Source organism: Pleurodeles waltl, chromosome 10 (genome assembly GCF_031143425.1).
Source record: "Pleurodeles waltl isolate 20211129_DDA chromosome 10, aPleWal1.hap1.20221129, whole genome shotgun sequence".
NCBI lineage: Eukaryota > Metazoa > Chordata > Amphibia > Caudata > Salamandridae > Pleurodeles > Pleurodeles waltl.
In genome coordinates this window covers 9,839,588-9,861,883 of record NC_090449.1, presented here as the reverse complement: position 1 = coordinate 9,861,883, position 22,296 = coordinate 9,839,588, and the positions used below count along the sequence as shown (strand labels likewise).

The 22,296-nt window shown below is 46.3% G+C and overlaps 1 protein-coding gene across 2 annotated transcripts in view; it reads left to right on the top strand.

Annotated features, from left to right (window-relative positions):
• WNK3 (WNK lysine deficient protein kinase 3) overlaps positions 1 to 22,296 on the top strand; it is a 577,357-nt gene that overhangs the window by 335,753 nt on the left and 219,308 nt on the right. For both annotated transcript variants that reach the window (XM_069209347.1, XM_069209346.1), the window contains exons 11-12: positions 14,278 to 14,309; positions 15,154 to 15,301. In XM_069209347.1, coding sequence (XP_069065448.1) covers positions 14,278 to 14,309; positions 15,154 to 15,301 — 180 coding nt within the window. The remainder of the gene's footprint in view (positions 1 to 14,277; positions 14,310 to 15,153; positions 15,302 to 22,296) is intronic.

Genomic DNA, 22,296 nt, shown 5'->3' with positions numbered 1-22,296 from the left:
ATCAGGGATATTTGCTTACGCTTTTCCACCTCTCCCACGCAATCCATTTCTGGTTCACAAACTTAAACAGACGTCACCAACCATGATACTTGGAGCGCCCACAAGGGCATGTCAACCTTGGTTCACAACACTTCTGGACCTCTCACAGGTTCCTCATAAGAAACTTCCTGACAGGCTGAATCTTCTCACACAGGACCATGGACAGTTCAGGCATCTAGACTCCAAATTGCTCAACCTAGCAATATAGCTCCTGAAGTCTTAGAATTTGGTTATGTTAATTTACCTCCTTAATGTTTGGAAATCTTGAAGGAGGCACGCAGACCAACAACTAGAGCATGTTATGCAACATAATGGAGACGTTTTGTTCGCTACTGCCAGTCCAAAATCATTAATCTAATAAAAGGATTTGTCCAAGAAATTATTTGCTCTTTACTTCATTTACAGCAAGCTAACTTGGCTTAAACTTCAGTCAGATTACATCTTGCAGCTATAGCTGCATACTTAAACACTCATTGTTCAGAGTCCCTGTTAATAAAACTTTCATGGAAGAACTTGAAAGGGTAATTCCACCTAGACTTCCAACTGTTCCATCACGGAATCATTGTACTCACTAGGCTCGGGCCCTCCATTTGAGCCTCTTCACTAATGCACTATTCAGTTCCTTACATGGAAAGTAGCTTTTCTGGTTGCAAAAACACCCCTTAGACGTGTCCGTGAGCTCCAGGCATTAACTCTAGGGGAACCCTTCTTTCAAATTCATAAGTATAAGGTAGTCCTTCGCACAAATCCAAGATTCCTGCCATAAGAGGTGTCTCAAGGTGTCGAACCACTGATTTGCTAGTTGTTTTCCCCACAACCAGATTCAAGTAGCAGAGAGGGCACTCCACACTTTAGACGTAAAGAGCACACTTTACTATAGTACTATATTGACAGAACAAAAGAGTTTAGGAAAACAAAACAACTTTTTGTGGCTTTTGCTTTACCATTCAAGGACAGTACAATTTCAAAAAATGGGATAGCTAGATGGATTGTTAAATGTACCCAAATGTGTTATTTGAAGGCAAGAAGGCAATTGCCACAAACTCCTAGGACTCATTCCACTAGGAAGAAAGGTGCTACTATGGCAATTCTGGGAAATATTCCTTTAGCTGACATATGCAGAGCAGCTACTTGGTCTACACTAAAAAGAGTCACAAAAACGTGTGTGGATGTGCAAGCACGACAACAAGCAAATGTAGGACAAGCTGTCTTAAGAGCACTTTTCCAAACAAATGCAACTCCCACAGGCTAGCCACTGCTTTACAGTCTGTGCAAAGCATGTTTACCTACAGCCATTCATGCCACAGAACAGGAAATGCTACTTACCCAGTAGACATCTGTTTGTGGCATGTAGTGCTGTAGCTTCACATGCTACAGGTAGGTAAGTAAAGGTTAGTTTGTGAGGTAAGTAAAACACTTACAAGTCTCAGTCCTGGGGCATAGGCAGCCCACCGTTGGGGTTTAAAGGCAACCCCAAAGTTACCACACCAGCAGCTCAGGGCCGGTCAGGTGCAGAGGTCAAACAGGTGCCCAAAACACATAGGCGCCTATGGAGAACAGGGGGTGCTCCAGTTCCAGTCTGCCACCAGGTAAGTACCAGCGTTCTCTGGGGGGCTGACCAGGGGGGGTTTGTAGAGCACTGTGGGGGACACAAGTAGGCACACAAAACACACCCTCAGCGGCACAGGGGCAGCTGGGTGCAGTGTGCAAAGCAGGCATCTGGTTTCAGGTAGGAAACAATGGAGGGACCCAGGGGTCACTCTAGCGGTGCAGACAGGCACAGGGGGGGGCTTCTCTAGACAGCCATCACCTGGGCTAGGCAGAGGGGCGCCTGGGGGGTCACTCCTGTGCTGAAGTTCGGTTCCTTCAGGTCCTGGGGGCTGCGGCTGCAGTGCTGGTTCCCGGCGTCGGGTCCCTTGTTACAGGCAGTCGCGGTAGCCTCTGGATTCTCTCTGCAGGTGTCGCTGTGGGGGGTCAGGAGGGTCGTCTCTGGCTACTCACGGGCTCGCAGTCGCCGGGGAGTCCTCCCTGTGGTGTTTAGTTCTCTGGATCTCGAGCCGGGGGCGTTGGGTGCAGTGTGTGAAGTCTCAGACTTCGGGTGGGAAACGTGCAGTCTTTGGAAGTTGCTTCTTTGTTGCAAAGAAGTAGCTGGTTTTGAGCAGGGTCGCTGCTCACAGGAGTTTCTTGGTCCTTTAGTCCAGGGCAGTCCTCTGAGACTTCAGAGGTCGCTGGTGCCTGTCGGATGCGTCGCTGGTTGCAGGTTTTCGAAGTTGGAGACAGGCCGGTAGGGCTGGGGCCAAAGCAGTTGTCTTCCTCCTTCTCTGCAGGCTTGTAGGTCAGCAGTCCTCCTTGTTTCTTCAGGTTGCAGAGATCTGATTTCCTGGGTTCTGGGGTGCCCCTAAATACTAAAGTTAGACATGTGTTGTTGGTCTGGGGGGCAGTAGCCATTGGCTACTGTCCTTGAGGGTGGCTACACCCTCCTTGTGCCTCCTCCCTGAGGAGAGGGGGGCACATCCCTATTCCTATTGGGGGAATCCTTCAAAATCAGTGTGGATTTATTATTCTGAGAAGTTTGATACAAAACTTCCCAGTATTCACTGTAGCCATTATGGAGCTATGGAGTTCGTTTTGACAAACTCCCAGACTATATACTTAATATGGCTGCACTGTACTTACTGTGTCTAAGAATGGACTTAGACACTGTAGGGGCATATTGCTCATGCAGCTATGCCCTCACCTGTGGGATAGTGCATCCTGCCTTAGGGCTGTAAGGCCTGCTAGAGGGGTGACTTACCTATGCCACAGGCAGTATTTTGTGGGCATGGCATCCTAAGTGGGATGCCATGGCAACTTTGCCTTTTTCTCCCCACCAACACACACAATCTACAATGGCAGTGTGCATGTGTTAGGTGAGGGTTCCCTTAGGGTGGCACAACATGTGCTGCAGCCCTTAGGGACCTTCCCAGGTCACAGGACCCTTGGTACCACTGGTACCTTTTACAAGGGACTTATCTGTGTGCCAGGGGTGTTCCAATTGTGGAAGCAAATGGTACATTTTAAGTGAAAGAACACTGGTGCTGGGGCCTGGTTGGCAGGGTCCCAGCACACTTGTCAGTCAAGTCAGCATCAATATCGGGCAAAAAGTAGGGAGGTAAATGCAACAGGGAGCCATTTTCCTACAGGTACCTTTAGGCACTAGGAATCTTTGTCCAGTGCTCTCGCATTCAAGGGGGGAGTCCTGATTTAGGCTGCAGGCGTCGCCGTTTTGGCCAGGAGGGATCAACCCAGGGAGGACACTAGCTCGGAATTGCCTGGGGACCTGCTCTGGACTGGTGGGAAACCTGGACTTTGGGACATGGGCTTCGGTCGCAGAGTGGGCAGAACTTGTGGATCTGGGGCAGTTCTGGAGTCCTGGTTGGAGTTTCTTGTTGACAGGGCCGCTGTCCTTGGGACTTCTTGGTTCTCTGGTGGGCAGGCAGTCCTCTGGGGGTTTGGAGAGGTTGCTGGTCCTGCAGGATGCGTCACCTTTTTGTAGCATGGCTTCAGACAGGCCGGTAGGGCTGGGGGGGCCAAGTCAGTTGGTGTCTAGAGTCTTCTCTGCTGGGGTCTGCTTAGCATTCCTTCTTGCTTTTTTCTTCTTGAGGTCGCTAGGAATCTGATGAGCTAGGTTCAGGGGTGCCCCTAAATACTAGATTTAGGGGTGTTACAGGGTCAGAGGACAGTAGCTAATGGCTACTGTCCCTGAGGGTGGCTACACCTTTCCTGTGCCCACTCCCTTTGGGAAGGGGGGCACCGACCTAACCCTATTTGTCCCTGTCCTACAAACCAGGATGGAGGATTCTGCAAGGAAGAGGGTCACTTCACCTCTGGACACCTTAGGGGTGGTCCTAGCTGAAGTGGTCACTCTGCCTTGTTTTTTCTAATTTTCCTGCAAAAGTGGGGCTTTGTACAGAGGTTAGGGGTCGGGGCGGGCATCTCTACTAGCTGGAGCGCCCTGGGCACTGTAACAGGAGGCCTGAGCCTTTGAGGCTCACCGCCAAGTGTTACAGTACCAGTAGGGGGAAAGTGTGAAGCACCTCCACTAGAGCAGGCTTTGTTTCTGACTTCAGAGGACACAAAGGCCCTCACCCCATGTGGTTGGAAACTTGTTTTTTAGTGGCAGGCTGGGACAGACTGGTCAGCCTTACACTAAAGGATTAGTTAAAATAAAGGGGGTATCTCTGAGATGCCCTCTGGGTACAGTGTGCAATACATCCAACACTGACATCAGTGTGGGTTTATTGTGCCGAGAGGTTTAATACCAACTTTCAGTCTTCAATGAAACCATCATGGAGCTGTGGAGTTCGTAATGACAAACTCCGAGACCATATACTCAGTATGGCTACCCTGAACTTACAACGTCTACGAATTGACTTAGACACTGTAGGGGCCTAGTGCTCATGCATCTATGCCCTCATCTGTAAGGCCTGCTAGAGGGGTGACTTACCTATGCCACGGGCAGTGAATTGTGGGCATGCCACTCTGAGGGGAGTGCCATGTGGAATTAGTCTTTTTCTCCCCACCAGCACACACAAGCTATGAGGCAGTGTGCCTGTGCTGAGTGAGGGGTCCCCAGGGTGGCATATGACAAGCTACAGCCCTTAGGGATCTTCCCTTGCCACAGGGCCCTTGGTACCAAGGGTACCTTTTACAAGGGACTTAACTGTATGCCAGGGCTCTGCCAGTTGTGGAAACAATGGGCCAGTTTTGGGCAGAACTGTGAGATATCTGCGGTTAGATTGCCTCTGCCAGTAAAAGCGTTATCGGAGATGAGTAAGCTATTCATCTTTCATCCTTTCTTTAAAAAGGTTTGTGGAAGTGTTTGGTAGTTGCTGTTCTTTCTAATGGCTGTTTTTCTTATTGATATTGTTTATTTTTTTTATATAAAAAATTCTGTTGAAGTTTTGCATAGATGTACAAAAGAAGAAAAAGAAACAATGGCACACCCAATGGATCCATTTCCACTAGCTGTAAGTTGGTCGCCCAGGAAGGGGTGAGTTTCTGTTAGCATAATTACAGGTCCTAGCTCCATCCAGTAGTCCCTGCAACTCCATCCACCATAATTTGTTCTGTTCCCAGTCATGACCAGCCTTCATCCTAACCATCTCGGCCGACCAATACATGCTTCGAGGACAATGCCACAGCAGTTACACCGATCCTCTCAGATACTAACTTCTTTCTATGTGCACCTTCTTCCTTTTATACTCTGGTCTCTGTAGTGTCATGTACTGATCTAGCCCCCAGCCCCTTCATTGAGCCTTCCAGTGTTGGAGGGTCGAGTCTTCCATGTCTCAACTGTGTTACTCTTGGCTACCATTAGTCTTAGCCTTGGCAAAACAAGTTTATATCTATTTCTGTGGATGGCTGTCGTGACGTGCAATAGGGTCATCTTAAGATCCTGGGACAGCTTTCAGCCTAACATCACACCCAGACATTTGAGCACACCCTCCAAAAAGTAGGCGTGTCGGTTGCACCGCCACACTGTGTTCAGATATCCCGTTAGGTTCAAACATCTCAAACATAGTAGGAAAGCATGATGCCCATCTGCTGTAGTCTGTCACATGAGTCGTAGGTGCGGTGCAAATATTTTAGTTCTGTATCCCAGATTTGTGAAGCAATTGTGTCGTCCCTCGGGTATACCAGTAGCTCTCTCCAGTCATTGTAGACAAGAGGGCCTACATCTCCCTCCCAGGTTTCCCTTAATCTGTCAAAGGAGTTTGGTGTTCACCTCTAATGAATGGTAATTCTATGAGATCTTGTGGGCTTTCATCTCTCCAAGCAGTACCATTGCTTCCAGTGGGCTGTGGTAAAGGAGGCCTTCCAAATCTTTTATATAGGACATGTAGAAAGCTGGCCTGGTGTGTGGTGAGCACCTATGGTGTTATCACCTTATACCAGTACCAGGTATCCCCTATTAGTGAGGGGTAGGCAGTATCTAGGAAGCCAGGGCTCTCTAGGGGTAGCTGTGGATGAGCAGCCAAGACTTATCTAGGAGACATGCAAAGCGTATTCAATACCTCTACAGTCACACAGTACTTACACACTTTAAAGAACTACACAGTGTTACAAAAATAAAGGTACTTTATTGTAGGAACACAAATACTAAAATACAGTATATGCGATACCCCAAATGGAGGTAAGTAAAGACACTATTATATACACATTAGCAATCAGTAAATAGTATAGAAAGCAATAGGCATTGGTAAATAGCAATAGAAAATAGTCAGGGCTCTAGGAGAGGGCCAAACCATATACCAGGAATGTGAAAGGCAGCCCTCCCACCCAGGGAAGTGAAGTCAGTAGAAGGGAGCTGGAGGAACTAGGAACCCCAAGAGGTTAGTACCAGAGTAACCCACAGCGACCAGAAGAGCAGAGGTAAGTACCTGGTTTTCCCCCAGGCCAACAGTAGGAATTTGGAAGAGGATTGACAAGACCCAGACAAGATTGGAAGGACCCTAAGGTGGATCTTGACAGAAGAGGACCTGCAAAAGAAGGGGACGGAGTCCAGTTCGTGATGGAGTGTCCGATTTTGCAGGAGCCACTACCAACCCTTCTGTGGAGGCAGGACCAGGTTGACGGTGGCCAAAGAAAGTCAGTAGTGCAGCACAGGAGCCGAAGAGGAGTCTCAGAAGTGATGCAAGTGATGTCCCATGTCGGCTGTCATGATGTAGTGGGTCAGGGGTGCTGGAACACTACCAACAAGCCATGACAAATGCAAGAGTCGGAGAAGAAGGTTTTGCAAGGCTGAAGAGGACCAGCAAGGTCCAGGGGACTCGACCTAAGGAGGGGGGTCCGGGGTTACCCTCCGCAGCTGGAAGAGTCACAAGAAGGAGTCAGCCCCCACAGGAAGCCCACTGACACCCAGCGCAGGAGTCTCAGTGACACCCAGTCTGCACACCTGAAGAGGAGTCCCATGTCGCTGGAGCAGCAGGCAGCTTTGCAGGAAGGAGTGCTGGAGGTCGTGCTTGCCTGAAGATCCCTTGAAGGAGGATCAAACAAGCCTTGGTAGCTTCAAGAGTCGTGGTGGACAAGAGCACTCTCCTGCAAGGAGATGCAAGGGCTTACCATCTCCCAAGTTGGACAGCTTGTAGAGAAGACCAAGGGGACCACTCCAGACCACCACCTGTGATGCAGGATCCACGCAGTTCCGGAGGTGGGAGAATCCACACAGTCATTGCAGTTGGTTTCTGCAGATGCAGGGAAATGACTCCTTCACTCCCACGGAGATTCCTTCTTTCTTCTTGTACATGCTGAAGACTCGCCGCCCTCGGAGGATGCACAGCCGGGAAAAAGCTGCAGTTGCTGGAAGGAGCCGGAGAAACAGTGTTACAGAGTGCAGTCGTCGCTGTAGTTGCAGATTATCTGTTCCTGGAGGGTCCAGTTGTAGTCCCAGTGGCCAGAAGATTAAGTAAACGATACAGAGGAGTCCTGATGGAATCTGGCACGTTGAATATGAGGACCTACCCAAGTGGGAGACCCTAAATAGCCCAGTAAGGGGGATTGGTCACCTAGCAGGGTGACCACCTATCAGGAGGGTGCTGTGACATCAACTGCCTGACCTGGCCTCTCAGGTGCTCCCAGGGGCCTCGACCCACCTTGGATTCAAGATAGCAGGATAGAGTGGCCACCTGGAGGAGCCCTAGGGTAGTGATGGACAGGGGAGTGTTCACCTCCTTTTCCTTTGTCCAGTTTCCTGCCAGAGCAGGGACTGGGGGTCCCTGGTCTGGTGCAAACCGGTTTATGCAAGGAGGGCACCAAATGTGCCCTTCAAAGTATACAGTGACTTAGGGAGGCTACCTCTCCCAGGCTAGGTAACACCTATGTCCAAGGAGAGGGTGTTACCACCCTCTCCCACAGGAAATCCTTTGTTCAGCCTTCCTCTGCCTGATCTGGTCAAGCAGCAGGAGGGCAGAAACCTGTCTGAGGGTTGGCAGCAGTGCGGGCTGCCCAGAAAACCCCAGAAGACTAGTAGCAGCAATGCTGGGGTTCATCTAAGGAACCACCAGAGTGCATGGAATCATAAAACAATACTGGCTGCAGTATTGGGGTATGAGTCTCACATGCCCAGATTTCGGAGTTACCATTATGTAGCTGGACACAGGGGGGAGACCTGTGTCCAGAACACATGTAAAATGGGTTCCCCGCACTTACGAAGTACAGTGTAATGGAGCTGGAGTTCGTAGGGGCACCTCTTCTCATGCAAGGATGCTCCCACACACAGGTACCTGCACTGTGCCCTACTATGGGGTGACTTACAGTGACCTGGTGCAGTGACTTGTAATGAAAGGGTGCATGCACCTTTTCACGCAGGTTGCAATGGCAGTCCTAGAGATACATTTTGCATGGGCTCCCATGGGTTGCACAATACATGCTGCAGCCCACTGGGAACCCCTGGTGCCCCAGTGGCCTGGATACCTAAGTACTGTATACTAGGGACTTATATGGGGGCATCAGTATGCCAATTGTGGGGTGAGCAAAGTCCTAAGCAACCACATTTGGAGGGAGAGGGCACAATCACTGGGGTCCTGGTTAGGAAGATCCCAGTGAAAACAGTCAAAGCACACTGACAGAATGCAAAAAGTGGGGGTAACTGTGCCAAAAAGAGGGTACCTTCCTACAGAACATTACTGTGAACTGAAGCTGGAGATATCTAAAATATTGATTGCCATGAAGACAGTATTCCTCCTGTAATTCTGGCAAAGATTTTAGAACCGTCCCTGACATATATCCCCTACCTTTGAAAAGCCTATGAGGTCCCATTTCCCAAAGCAATGCATCTTGGAGTCCTGTCTCCGTATAGGGATAATTTTGCAACTGATATCACAGGTGGGGGAGGACTACCATCATACAATTGGCCAAACGCCCCAGGAAGGACAGGGGCAAAGTCAGCCTGCACTTCAGGTCCTTTGTTAGCCAGTTTTAGCTTCGGCTGGGCGCTCTCTGCTCACAAAAGTTAGTTAAAGGACTTAATTTTGTCTTTGAAAAAAATTGCTTTTAAAATAGTGTATGTACAATTTATTTTGTGTCTCTATGTAAAAGGTTCTTAATAATCCTGCGCGCATGTGGGTTAGTTCAGTCCTTATGATCATAATGAAAATTCCTCCAAAGGAGAACTTGAATTACAGAAAAGTAACTATTTCTTATTTGTCTTCATTCTACTGGTTGACCCCACAACACTTTTCCCTTCACCTGAAGGCACCTCACTGCTGCCTACCACACAGTCCTCTAAAACGATTTCTAGCAGCGAGGAAACCCCCAGTTTGCTCATCTAGTCCTGCCCAGCATCATATTGGCAACTGCACCTAGAGTGGAAATTACAGCCAGATTAGAAAGATTCTAATGCACCTGTATGCAGCAGCTGTTGACTTTGTTTTGTAAAACATAGCTCTTTTCAAATGTCAGAAATTATTCATATCAACCTCACTAACCTGGTCAGTGAACTGCTCTGCCTCCGCATAGCTCCACCACTAAGTGGAAGCCCGTCCGGTCTTGAACTCTGACCTCGGTCAGAAGTTTGAGGCCCTCTTCCACCCTCAGGCTTCTGCCTGTGCCTCATCCCTGCTGCCTAGTGCGAGAGCTCTGCTCTTCTGCTGGGCTGTCCTCTGCCCCTTCTCCTTGCTCCTCCTTTTTCTTACTGTGCTGTCTTTGTGCCTTTCGCTCCTGTGCTTTCCTCGCCTATTTCTCTTTTCTCCCCCTTTTCTCTTTTAGTGAGCTGTCTCTGTGCCTTTTCCGCTTCTGTGCTTCTTTTCCTTGTTTTTCTTCTCACTCCTTGCGTTCTCTCTGGCGCTGCGGCCCCGCCCCCCTCCTCTCTCGCTTTCTCACCGCCGCTGCTGCCCCCGCAGCCCCACCCTCCTTTTTCACTCCGTTCCCCCCTCCTTGTTTAATGGCGGCAGCTGTGCGGTCGCGCGCTGCTGGCACACCAAAGCCAAACTTGAGGCAAGCCCGCCTGCGCCTGTCCATGACCAGCGCCAGGACCCCTGGACCGCTCACCCTCCACCGCTACACGTCAGCAGCACTCATCGCTTTAAACCCGGGACACGGCAGCTGTAAGCAGGTATCCCCAAGCAAAGCCAAGGGATCCTTCACCTGTCGTCACTGCAAATTCACTAGCCTCTGTCACTCAAGTTCAGCCCCGAGGACCCAAAAGCCGAACACAGCCTCAGATCTATCCTGAGCAACACTCGCTCCATCCACAGGCATGCCATCGAACTCTGGAACCTCATCGACACCACATCCTCCGGATGTCCCTTTCCTCACTGAAACATGGCCTAACCTGTCCTCGGCTCCAGACATCACCATCCCTGACGGCTACAAGGTCATCTGCAAAGACCGCACAAACTACCCCGGTCCCTGTGCCTCACCACTAGCATCGAAGACTGCACAACCAACATGGAACTCTTCCACTTCCAGATTGGAACCAACCCTAACACCACTTTGCGGGCCCCCCTCATCTACAGGCTGCCGGGCCCCCGCACCCCTTTCTGCGACACCATTGCTGACCTAGCCACCACTCACGCTTTTACATCCAAGGACTACATCCTACTGGGGGACCTCAACTTCCACCTGGAAAACCCAAACAACCTCAACTCCACCACCCCGATCTAAAACCTCGCCAACCTCGGACTCAAGCAACTCGTCACCGCACCCACTCACTCTGCCGGTCATACACTTGTCCCCATTTGCTCTGCCAGCAACCACTTCTCTGTCAGCCACACCACCGAACTCCAATGGACCGACCACCGCTGCATTCACTTCACATTCAACAAACCCATCGGTTGCCACCACGCTCCCCAACTTCCCCGCAAAAATGTAAACAAGGACACTGAAGCCCAGCTCAGCACCAGCGTCAACGCAGCACCCCCCCAAGCCGACGACAACACTGCTGCACACAACCTCCACAGATGGATCACCGACAACGCCAACATCCTCAACCCACTACAAAGGCACAACGAAGAAAGCAAACTGGTTCACCCCCGCACTCAAACAATCAAAGCAGGTCTGCAGACGTCTAGAGAGTAAAAGGCGCACCCACCAGCTCATTAGGGCCACCAAAAAACTCACCCTGCAACAAGGCATCAATAAAAATGCCCACAGCAGCAAGGAACTTTTTACCGTCATCGAAGAGTTCACCAACCCCAACTCCAACGCCATCCCCCGTCGCAAGAACTCTGCAAAAACCACGCCAACTACTTCCACCGCAAGATTGCAGACATTTACAACAGCTTCACCACCCAGCGCCGTCCCATGACTCTTACCACCAGCCTGTCAACCGGAACGTCACCACGCCCCGCCCTCCTCCACTGGAGCAACATCATGGCAACCATCCACTCAGGAGCACCCACCGATCCCTGCCCTCACCACATCTTCAACAAAGCCAGCGACATCATCGCACCCAAACTCTGGCACACCATCAACCGCTCCTTCTAAACTGCCACCTTCCCAGAGAGTTGGAAACACGCCGAGATCAAATCTATTCTGAAGAAACCCAGTGCTGACCTGACAGACCTCAAGAACTACCGGCCCATCTCCCTGCTCCCCTTTCCGGTCATCGGGAAAGCAGTCAACAAACAACTCACAGCCTTCCTGGAATACGACAACATCCTGGACCCCTCTCAGTCAGGATTCAGAAGCAACCATAGCACCAAGACCGCCCTCCTCGCTGCCACAGACGACATCCACACCCTCCTCGACAGAGGCAAGACTGTTGCCCTCATCCTCCTGGACCCTTCTGCCGCCTTAGACACAGTCTCACACAACACGCTATGCACCAGTCTTCACTGCACCAGCATCCGAGACTCAGCTGTACAATGTCTCACAGGTAGAATACAGAAGGTCCGAAAGCCCCCCCCCCCCCTTTTCTCTTGGAAGCCACCAAGATCAGCTGCGGCGTCCCCCAAGGATCCTCGCTGAGTCCCACCCTCTTCAACCTCTACATGACCCCACTGGCCACCATCATCAGAAGCCACTCACTCAACATAGTCTCCTACGCTGACGACACCCAACTGATAGTCTCCCTCACCGACAACCCAACCACTGCCAAAAACAATCTCCACGAAGGAATGAAAGCAGTCGCCACCTGCATGAAAGACAGTTGCCTCAAACTGAACTTGGACAAAACAGAAGTCCTCATCCTCGGCTCCACGCCCTGTGCCTGGAAGAAGGCCCACCGCCGTCGCGAATGCCCCAACTGACCACGCTCGCAACCTCTGCGTCATCTTAGACTCATTGCTCTCGGTGGACTGACAGATGAGCGCCGTCTCATCGGGTTGCTATGCACCCTGCGCATGCTTCATAAAATCTACAAGTGGATCCCTACTGAAGCTAGAAGAACAGTCACCCGGGCCCTCTTCAGCAGCCGCCTCGACTATGACAATGCACTATACGTCGGAACCACCGCCAAGATCCAAAAGACTACAACGCACCCATAACGCCTCCGGCCGTCTCATCAAGAACACCTACACTGGCTGCCAATTGACAAGAGAATCACTTTCAAGTTCCAGACCCACACCTACAAGGCCTTATACGACGTTGGACGAGCCTACCACCCTGTCACTGTTCAGGAAGGACCTCAAGACCTGGCTCTTCAACTACTCTCTCCCCCCCCCACCCAGGACCTTGAGACCCTCACGTGTGAGTAGCCGCGCTTTAATCCGTGATTGATTGATAGCACTATTTGCACAGGGATCATCTCCCTCCTCTGGGACCGATCCTTTAGGTGAATATTCATGAGACAGTCCCGTTGTTTGCTTACATTCCCATTTTGTTTACAGTATCTTCCCTGAGACAAGGATGTAACTAACCCTACAGCTCCATGTACAAATCTGGTTTTTTGTCTGGTTGAGCAGACATTAGAATACTTTTGGTACTATGTTCTCAGTTGTTTATTTTATTGTGAATAGCAGGGCATGTCCCCTTGCCCAGCTTAAGGGTTCTGTTGTTTTCATTTTGATGGAGCTTCAAAGACAGTCACTCTGGCATAATGATGGTTGCAGAGACCGTAGAATGTGTATCGTGTGTGTTGAAAAGGTTCAGGGTGATGGGCAAACTCTTTATCAGGTAAGGAACATCTCTGCTGCAGCGTAGGCCTTACTTGAAACAAATGCAAATAGTCTGTAGTTCCTTGCAGGAAGATCCCATTTTGGGAGCAATACTAGAGATGGATGTAAACAAGAACTTTCCAGCAAAGGTCAGTATAGCCAGATTGGCTAAACTGCGGGGAAAACGTGAGTCACTGTCCGACTCTAAAAGCTGATCTCCCTACACTCCTGCATCCCTTTGAACCCTTGAGTGCTGCCTTCATGTGAGGCTGTTTCAGGAAGAGCTTGACAAGCTTTGACTACAAACCGAAGGCTCCTTAAAAGACGGTATAATGGTTTTGAGTAAAATGAAATAAGCCTTACCTTAGTGGACAGAATACAAAAATCCCGACTTCAGGTTATCTTGTCTCAAGGAGAAAGCCCACTTATTTATAATGATGGACACCTTCCTAGAAGGTTGGGGTGCACACTCAAGATCAAGCAGTTGGTGGCAAGCGGTCAGCCAAAGACACACAACCACATTGCAAAGTCCTAAAATTAAGAGCCATAACACTAGGCTTGCAATCCTTTCTTCCAAGAATAAAGAATTCCTCAGTGTTCGTGGACACAGTTTGACAAAGTATGTACTTCATCAACAGGCAGGGAGGAACATGTTCCTGCCTGCTTTTGGAGGAGGCACAAAACATGAGACTGGGCCATGCAGGTTCAGATCCAAATACCAGTGAAGCATGTACCAGGTGACCATCTCAGCAGAGCACAAAGTGTCAAAAATGGGAGCTGAATCTAGAACTAAATTGCATAGTGGCTGCATGGCCATCGGGGTACTCACATTTACAAAACTGTTCTGTGTTGATATTGAAGCCTGCAGTTTAGTTAGAAAGTTTTACATTTGATTGCTATTGCTCACCCTTTATGCTGCTGTATAATCAATGCACAGCATATAAATCATATAAAATAGTGCCTGGAATATCAGGATATCACCTTTGCTACAAGATGGCCTTTTCTCTAGTCTGCTACCAGCTTCTGAGTGCGATGGCAAGAGTTGAAGTGAATCCATTCTGGTCTGCAGTGTTTGTATCTAGTGCAGGAGGACCTCTGGGGATAGATTGTTTACCTTACTAGGGCATGGCTTTTAACCATTTATCTTTTACATTTTCTGCAGGCTACCTCTCAGAAACAGGACTCCATGGAAGGGTGAGTACTACTTGAGTGGGGTTGTGTGAAGAGTAAATTTGGGCTTTTTAGATGGAGACAGTTAAAATTGGCTTGTGTCGTGAAATAATTGCAAAGTGGCCCAGAGGACACACTGGAAGTCGGCTTACTAGAGTAACTGAGTATTGTAGGACAATCTGCATTCTATTAAAAGTGCTAGCATAACAGCCCTGTAACTATTTGAATGAGACTATTGAGCTTTGACGTTCTAAAGTTAAGAAATTCTTGTCTTGTATATCATTCACCATTTATCACTGATCGTGAAAGTCTCCAGGCTCGTTAAAAAAAAAAAGTTCAAAATCCAGCGAAAAAGGGGAACATCTACAGTCAGCTGCTGTCAGTTCACCATGCATCTCTCAAGGCTAAATGATGTAGCCCTGTAGAAGCCACTAACCATCCAGGCCTAAAGACTATGGGCTCCTACCCTGCTCAGTTAGAGGTTGGTTGACTGTCTGAAGGGGAGAGGCATTGTCTGATCAGGATAATTGGTACTTGGCTCGTTTACGTAGATAGCAAACTGCAGCAGCTCTGCTTAATTCTTATTACATAAAGAGTCATATTGAAGCAAAGGATCTTGCAAGGATGTTTTATATTTATCAGGCAGCTTTTGGTTCCTACCTTTTGAGACTCTTGATCTGTTTCTTAGACTGTTATATCTGTGTGCTCCAAAGCGAAAATCTGTAAACAAAACATGCATTAGCCTACCATTTCTCATCTTCAATGATTGCCGATTTTTTCTTTGCTTTTTTTTCCAACTGTACTTCTTGTCTATTTAACATAAGATGGTATCAGACAACATCTGCAGTTTGCATTTTTCATTCTTCAGTGGTCCTCAAGAATCCGTGATCTCCAAGGAAGGCAGCAATGGGTATGACTCCTCGAGTGGCAATGAGAAGTTGGAGAAATTGAAGCTTAGAAGGTCATCATGTGCTCGTCCTGACAAAGGGAGCCGATTCCAGCTGACAGTCCTGCAGGTTTGTGGCCTCTGGCCGGCCTTTTTGCTCACTAGCTTTCAGTTGGCTAGCTGGTTCCATTTTTCTGCCTCCTCGTTATAGAGCCATTCTAAAGGCAGTGTCCACACTCCTCCTCGTTATCTGCAAAGTTAAGAGTCTGGTGTGAGTGACTGTTCAATTAAATCTCTTTCTATTTACTTTTCGGTTAGTGAAAGCAATAGCTTAGAATTAGTATGTAACATAAAAATGTACCCTCATACTTTGATATTAGTAGGGGTTTAGTGTGAGACATAGTCAAGCCCAAGAAAACAATATACTTACCTCTGAATATTAGCGTTGTAGTAAGAGCACACACACAGGTGCAGGAGCTCCCTTTGCTATGTCCTTGCACAGCTAGTGGCCCTTCCCTCATAATAGCACATAGAAACTCTGATAGAAGTAACTTTTTCCTGATTTCTACTTAGACGGGGAGAAAGTATGTTTTTGTATTAATTTTTCAAAAATTATCAAAATGGAAATCTGGGAGCCTTACTAATGCCTATATTAACAACAATTATTTTGTACTTTTACCTTCTAATACTAACACAAAAGTATAAATATCCAACAAATATACAAAAATATGTTTCAATGGATAGCACCAGAGTTACCTGAAATACCTTTCTCATTTCCTGCTTTAAAATTAGAAAACAAAGAAAAACTTTAGGAGACCTATTTGCAAGTGCCTTCTTATGACTATCTGTAGGCTTACTCATTACCAACATGCCCTGCAATGACAACACTGAAATTTGTGTGCGGTGCACTTTAGGATCAACCTTTGAATAAACAATAAGTAAGCCAATGTTGTAAGGAGCAACATTTTAGAAGAACCCAGGTCTCTTGCTTTTGATTGTTTTATAATGATAGTGAAAAAGCCAAATAAGTTGTGATACACTGAGAACAGCTTTCACATGTTTGGTCCTTAGAATTTCTCAACTCCATCAGAAAGTTACAGAGAAATCCATTTGTAATACAAAGATTATACACCTCCCTGTTTGCTATAAGAATAGTACATAATTAGATTGTCCAGAAAAGTAAACCAAGTGATTTCTCTGTTTGGAATCTTGGATAACATACGTCAGGGTGATGTTTTGAAGAACTACCAGTTGAATGTCACTGGGGTATGTGGTCCTTGCAACAAGCTTTCCACTCTGCTGTTCACTGCACTGCATCGAGGGATTCCACACTGTGGCCGGGGGGTGAAAAATGAGGCGAATGTATGGGTGTACCCTGTAAAGAAAAGAAAAGGCAGAAGAATAGAAGGCGCCCCTCTATAAAAATAAAAGTGATGTAATCAGGAGCCCCATTACCCGTCACCCCCTGTAAAAGGGAAAGGAAAAAAAGACAGAAAAAGCTAGACTGAATGTCTGCAAAGGGTCATTCGACTATTTCGAGAAGTGAAACGGGGGAGTGTGGGAAGAAGTGGAAAATTGCCCAGTTAAGGCAGTGGGGGATCCATTACATGAGTGTGCCTGAAATTACGACAGCCTGAAATTATGAAATTTCTGCTGCCACCTCTGCCAAATTTAGAATGTTGCAAAATAGTACTCATTTAAAGATTTTGTTTTTGGGAAGTTGATACCTTGCACCGATTATGGGAACACCTAGAATATTATTCATAACTTTATATGTCACTTAGAGGAAACTTGGTTGCAAATCCCCTTTGCATTCCAAGTTACCAAGAATTTGTTACTGACCAAATCCTTAACCAAAACGGGTGACCAAGGGAAGGCTCATCTATAAGACTCCTCAACTCTAGCTGCAAGAAATGTAAATGTTCTTGTAAACGCGGTTGAAAACGTTATACAGAATGGCAGTATAACATTAGTATTAGTGATAAATTTATTGTAACTTACTATTGAGGGAAAATAAGGCAGCTTTTAAATACATTATCAGAGTACATTAATTTCTGTAAAGTGACAAATGATAGTTGCTGGTGATTTCAAATTAAATTTAATCATCATCATTCATTAAGCTTTATTTCGGTAATAAAAGTACCATAAAAGCTCATCATACGATACACACATTAGAAATATAAAAGAGCAATAATGTAAAACTCTCTAACTGGATAATGCTCGAAAATGAGCGATTAAAATATGAAATGCAAGATTCTAAAACATAGTCAAAAATAATAAAAGATCATCAATATAAAAAAACCGTAATATAAGATAATTTACCCTACAAGCTTAAAATACAGAATAAGAAGTACAATATGGCAACTTTAGAATTAAAATATTCCCTATGAGAGCAACATATCCAATTGTATCTACAGACTTAGGCTTGCTTTAGTGTGATGCATTGCAAACTGCCCCTAACCGTTTCGCTCTTATGTGCCAAATTGCATCTAAGAATCTAGCCAAAGCACATACCACAATGCCATGGGTGTTCGTTTCACAGATCCTAAGAGCTAGGAGCCAGTTGTTAATGCCCATGGATCTGCAAAGAGGTATAATCCATTGAGTCCGCTGTTTGGCATATGCGGGACAATGGAGTAACACACTAGCAATGCATTCAGATGACCCACAGCCCATTGGGCATAGATCTTGGTGGTTATCCTGTTGGGACCACCTGCAAGTAAAAGTGCGTAGTGGTAACGACCCAAACCTAAACCTGATGTGAAGTGCAAGTGCTCGGGGGATAAAATCAAGTCCATATCATTTTCAAATTCATAGTGACATTTGACTGATATAAATCTATCTGTCAAACTGAACGAAGGCACCTCAGCTAGCTTTCCTATTTTTAAGTTTAACCAATATGCATCCTTAACAACTTGTGCCGCATTTTTTGGGAGACGATGGGGATCTGTCCAAAGCAAGCCCAACCCTAGTTTGGTCAAACTGTTTTCGACATGAGTACACCATGGGATTTTTCTTGTGTGTACTCAGCAGGGCATTCAACCTTGTTCTGTATGGGCTGAAAATATCCATGGACCAAATCCTAATCCAATACAATATTGGTCTTAAAGTGGCTATGTGGGCGATGGAATCTAGATTTAGGTCCATCCGAATGGGCAAAGTGGGGGAACTAGTAGGTATTTTTAGCAAGACCTTTATGAATGAATTTTCAGCAAGCTCTAAGTCCCTCAGATTGCCATGCCCCCATAGCTCTGCTCCGTACAGAGCCCCCCCCCCCTCTAGCTTGTACTTTATATATTTCTATTGCGGGGGAGATTGCGAAACTGGGAGATCTGTTAGCAAATCTCAAGACACCCCCGAGTTCTGTTTCAGTCTCATATATGCCTTTGATAAATGGGCCTGCCGTTTGTGCACATCCTCTATTCAGACTCCCAAATAATCAAAATCAGTTACTCTCTCTCTAATGCTTCCCCATCCAGTAGGAATGTCCTCCTTATTTTGTTTCTTATCACCAAAAATCATATATTTGGTTTTTAAGGTATTAACTTCAAGGCTGTGGACCTTGCAAAAGCACATAAACTTCATGAGTAAATTGGCAAGGCCAGGGGCAGTTTGGGATAGTAACAAAATATCATCCGCAAATAGCAGACACGGAATCTTTGTCCCACCTAGTTTTGGTGCATCATTATCACAGTCCAGTAAGTAAGGGATACATGCGTTAATAAACATTTTTTTTTAAAAGTGTGGGGGCCAGCACACATCCCTGCCTCACCCCTCTTTTAATCGGAATCTCTCTTGTTACCTCCCCATTTAATCCCCATCGAATTTTCGCGAAACTCTCAGTATATAACCTTTTAATTCAAATTAAATTTAATGTGGGCCCAAAGAGAGATGACTTTACTTCAGTTTGATGAATTCTCCCCCAAGGGATCTTCATCCATAGTCACAAACAATGAACTATCCCACGCGCGCAAAATCACAGATCAGTTTTTTAAAATATTTATATAACTGTACACATATATACATGCGTAAAGCTTTTCAAAATACAAGTGTGCTTTTAACCCAAAAAATACTGTCACTGCAACTAATTAAAATACTGCACATTGACCAAATTTCATTTTTAAAAAAAGTAGAAGCAGTGTAATGTTAACAGATAAGCTGCCAAAGAGAGCACTCAAGACAGATTTTGAAAGTGTGGGCAAGCCTTTGCCAAATGGATGTCTAACAGTTGCCTCAAACTCAACAGTGGCAGAAGTGAGGTCCTAATTTTTGTAATTTCATCTTTAGTTTGGCCTCCTCTTTGATGACCCTCAAAGTTATGGAACACCACTTTCCATTTACTGTTGCCTCAAATTTCAGAATCATGTTTAAATCCACTCTGTCTTTTTTGATTCAAATTGTCAGTACAGCTCCTCCCTGTTTTGACTGGAATTTTTCTATAGCTCCTCATCTCCTCTAGAAAGGCAGCAACAAATACAATTTTGTGTCTCACTTGAACCACGGAAATGTTCTTCTTTAGGGATCTCCATTGGTTATCATAATCACTAATAGTCTAACAATTTCGAATTTTCATTCAAACCGAAGTGCAAATAAAACTTAAAGCAGCTGTCATGGAAAGTGGCTTTCCTTTTAGTTATTACCTTGTTTAGAACGTCACATGAGCTTCAGGATCACTGCACTAATGAACCTAAGATGGAGTGCGGTAAAGCGTCCTTTCAAAGTCATCCTTATCTGACAGCAAGGTGTTTGCCTACATTAGATCCCCTATCTAAGAATCTTCTTAGGCAAGACTAAAGATCTTGCAGTCTAAACAAATGTTTGTCTCCTAATATTTGATTCTAATAGTTGGTTAATACAGGAATCGCGCCCTGAAAGCAGCTCATAGCTAGATAGGTAGTATTTGGTATAATTTTATGCCACCCAAAGGTGAAATAGCTTCTTTTGGGGAAACCTTAAATACTCCAGTATTGGGGTATCTTTCATAGATTCACATGCTTGAATCATTCCCCGTCGTGGGAGTCCCACGGTATCATAGTAAGCATTATACATCTGTATAATAGGCTGCAAAGGGAATACAAAGATCAACTTAATAGCCTATCTATGTCCTTTTCAAAAACGGACCAAAGTTGAACCATGACCAATCAGACGACAGAACCCTTTATAACACTCCCAACAGAGGTATCTTCCCTCAGATTGTCACCGCACGTCATGTGTGAGGGAGTCTCCCTGAGCTCTGCTCAGTATTTTCAAAATGTCTTAATCATCAAAAAGCTATTTCTCTGTTCCAGTATGTCCAAACTGGTCAAGAAATGACTCTTTGGACCTTGTGCCACCTATAGTAAGAAAAGGCTTTATTCAGAAGATCTTCACAAGGATTGTATCTACTGCCTTCATCCATCCCACAAGGTGAGAGACTGCAAAATATGCAGAGCTTTTTCTACAAAACCCCTCAAGGACCGTGAGGGAAGACTTTTATTTAGGCTACAAAAACTAAAATCTAATCCTATTGTACTTTGTGAGGGAGAGTGTGGTGAGTGTTCCATCTCCTCACTACCTTCCGGAAAGAGGGAAATGTTTCACTCACCAGAAGTCCCCTCAAGAAGGTAAAAAAAAAAAAAAGCATTAAAAACAAAAAAAAACACCACAGATCTGAAGAAGGCTCTTCCCATCAAGAAAAGACAAAAAGGGCTGATTCCGACTCTAAATCCGAGCCTCTGCTCCTTCTGTAGCCATTTCGATAAAGACTACATTCTTATCTGAACCTTCAAAGAAGTCAAAATTGCCTACAAAGGCATCGTCGACGACGGCAAAGACATCAAGACCATTGTTGACGACACCTACAACTCAAAGAAGTCCGACGACAAGACTATCGTCGTCATCAGTCTCACTGATGACTTTGGCAATCATTTCTACATTGATAAAGACCACCTCATCTACAATGTCAATGGCGACCACACTGTCAACGAGAACCGTTGCAACAATGACAGTAATGTCGACAAAGACTGTACCTCCATAGTCTGACGACATCTACGTCGATACCACCACCGTCGACGATGCAGCCTTTTGAACAGAACTCCTCGTCGTAGGCAAAATCAAAACAAAAAAGGTCATCAACCCTGCTATTGCCTGCACCATCGACTACCTCGTCAACAGTTTTGCCTTCTCCTCACCGGATTCATCTCTCCTTCGCATCAACTTCAGATGTATCTCCACTAATACCCAGCCATTTACTGGATAGTCAAGACTCGGAGGATGATGATCAGGGGATGTTTATTATAGCTCACAGCCCCTCTGAATTGCAGGTGAAATACCAGGATGAAAATGAGGAGCAAGATTATTATGATCCTGTTTATTAAACCCGTCCGTATGCAAAACAGTATCATCCTTATGTGCCACCACCACCACCACCAGATATTTTTTCAGGTTCCCAGCCACCCTTGTGCAAGACCTGCAAAGTATGCTTAAAGACTATTATAAACGCTTTCCAACAGCAGCTGAAGCGCATCAATTACCTGCAATGGAGGCCACGTCTGCATCTAAATCTCTAGAACATCTCTACCTCCTACCCCAAGGATGACACCGCAATCCACTATTGTTATGCCTCCTCGAAACTATCCTTCCTCAGATGATGATGATGTTGACGATGATGGAGACCGAGAGAAAGGTGAAATCACAGAATTGTACGATCACCAACTAAAGAGGGGATTACCTTGTCCATCCGCTTTCTCCTCCAGTGCCACAACAGTAGATTCTCCTCCTGGAGATATTGGAGGTTCTCATACATTAATGGAGAGAGCAGCCAAGTGTTTTCAACTCCCAATTACTGTTAAACAGACTGACTTTTTTTTCTATGATTTTTAAAGGTCAGTCCATATAGTCAGAGCAATACAGATTGTTGACTACATATGGGAGGAAAGATTAAAAATCATGAAGACTCCAGCATTTGTCACTACCATCCAGAGGCTGCCTTGAGCCAGCGAGTTGATGAGCTCTGGTTGAAGCACCTGCCTGCCAGTGAGTGGTACAGAAATCTGAGAGGACTTTTGGCAGCATTCCCAGCAACCCCTCAGACAAAGCTGCCCTGTGCTGATGAAGGGCTAAACCCAGAAACACGTGTCTAGAGAT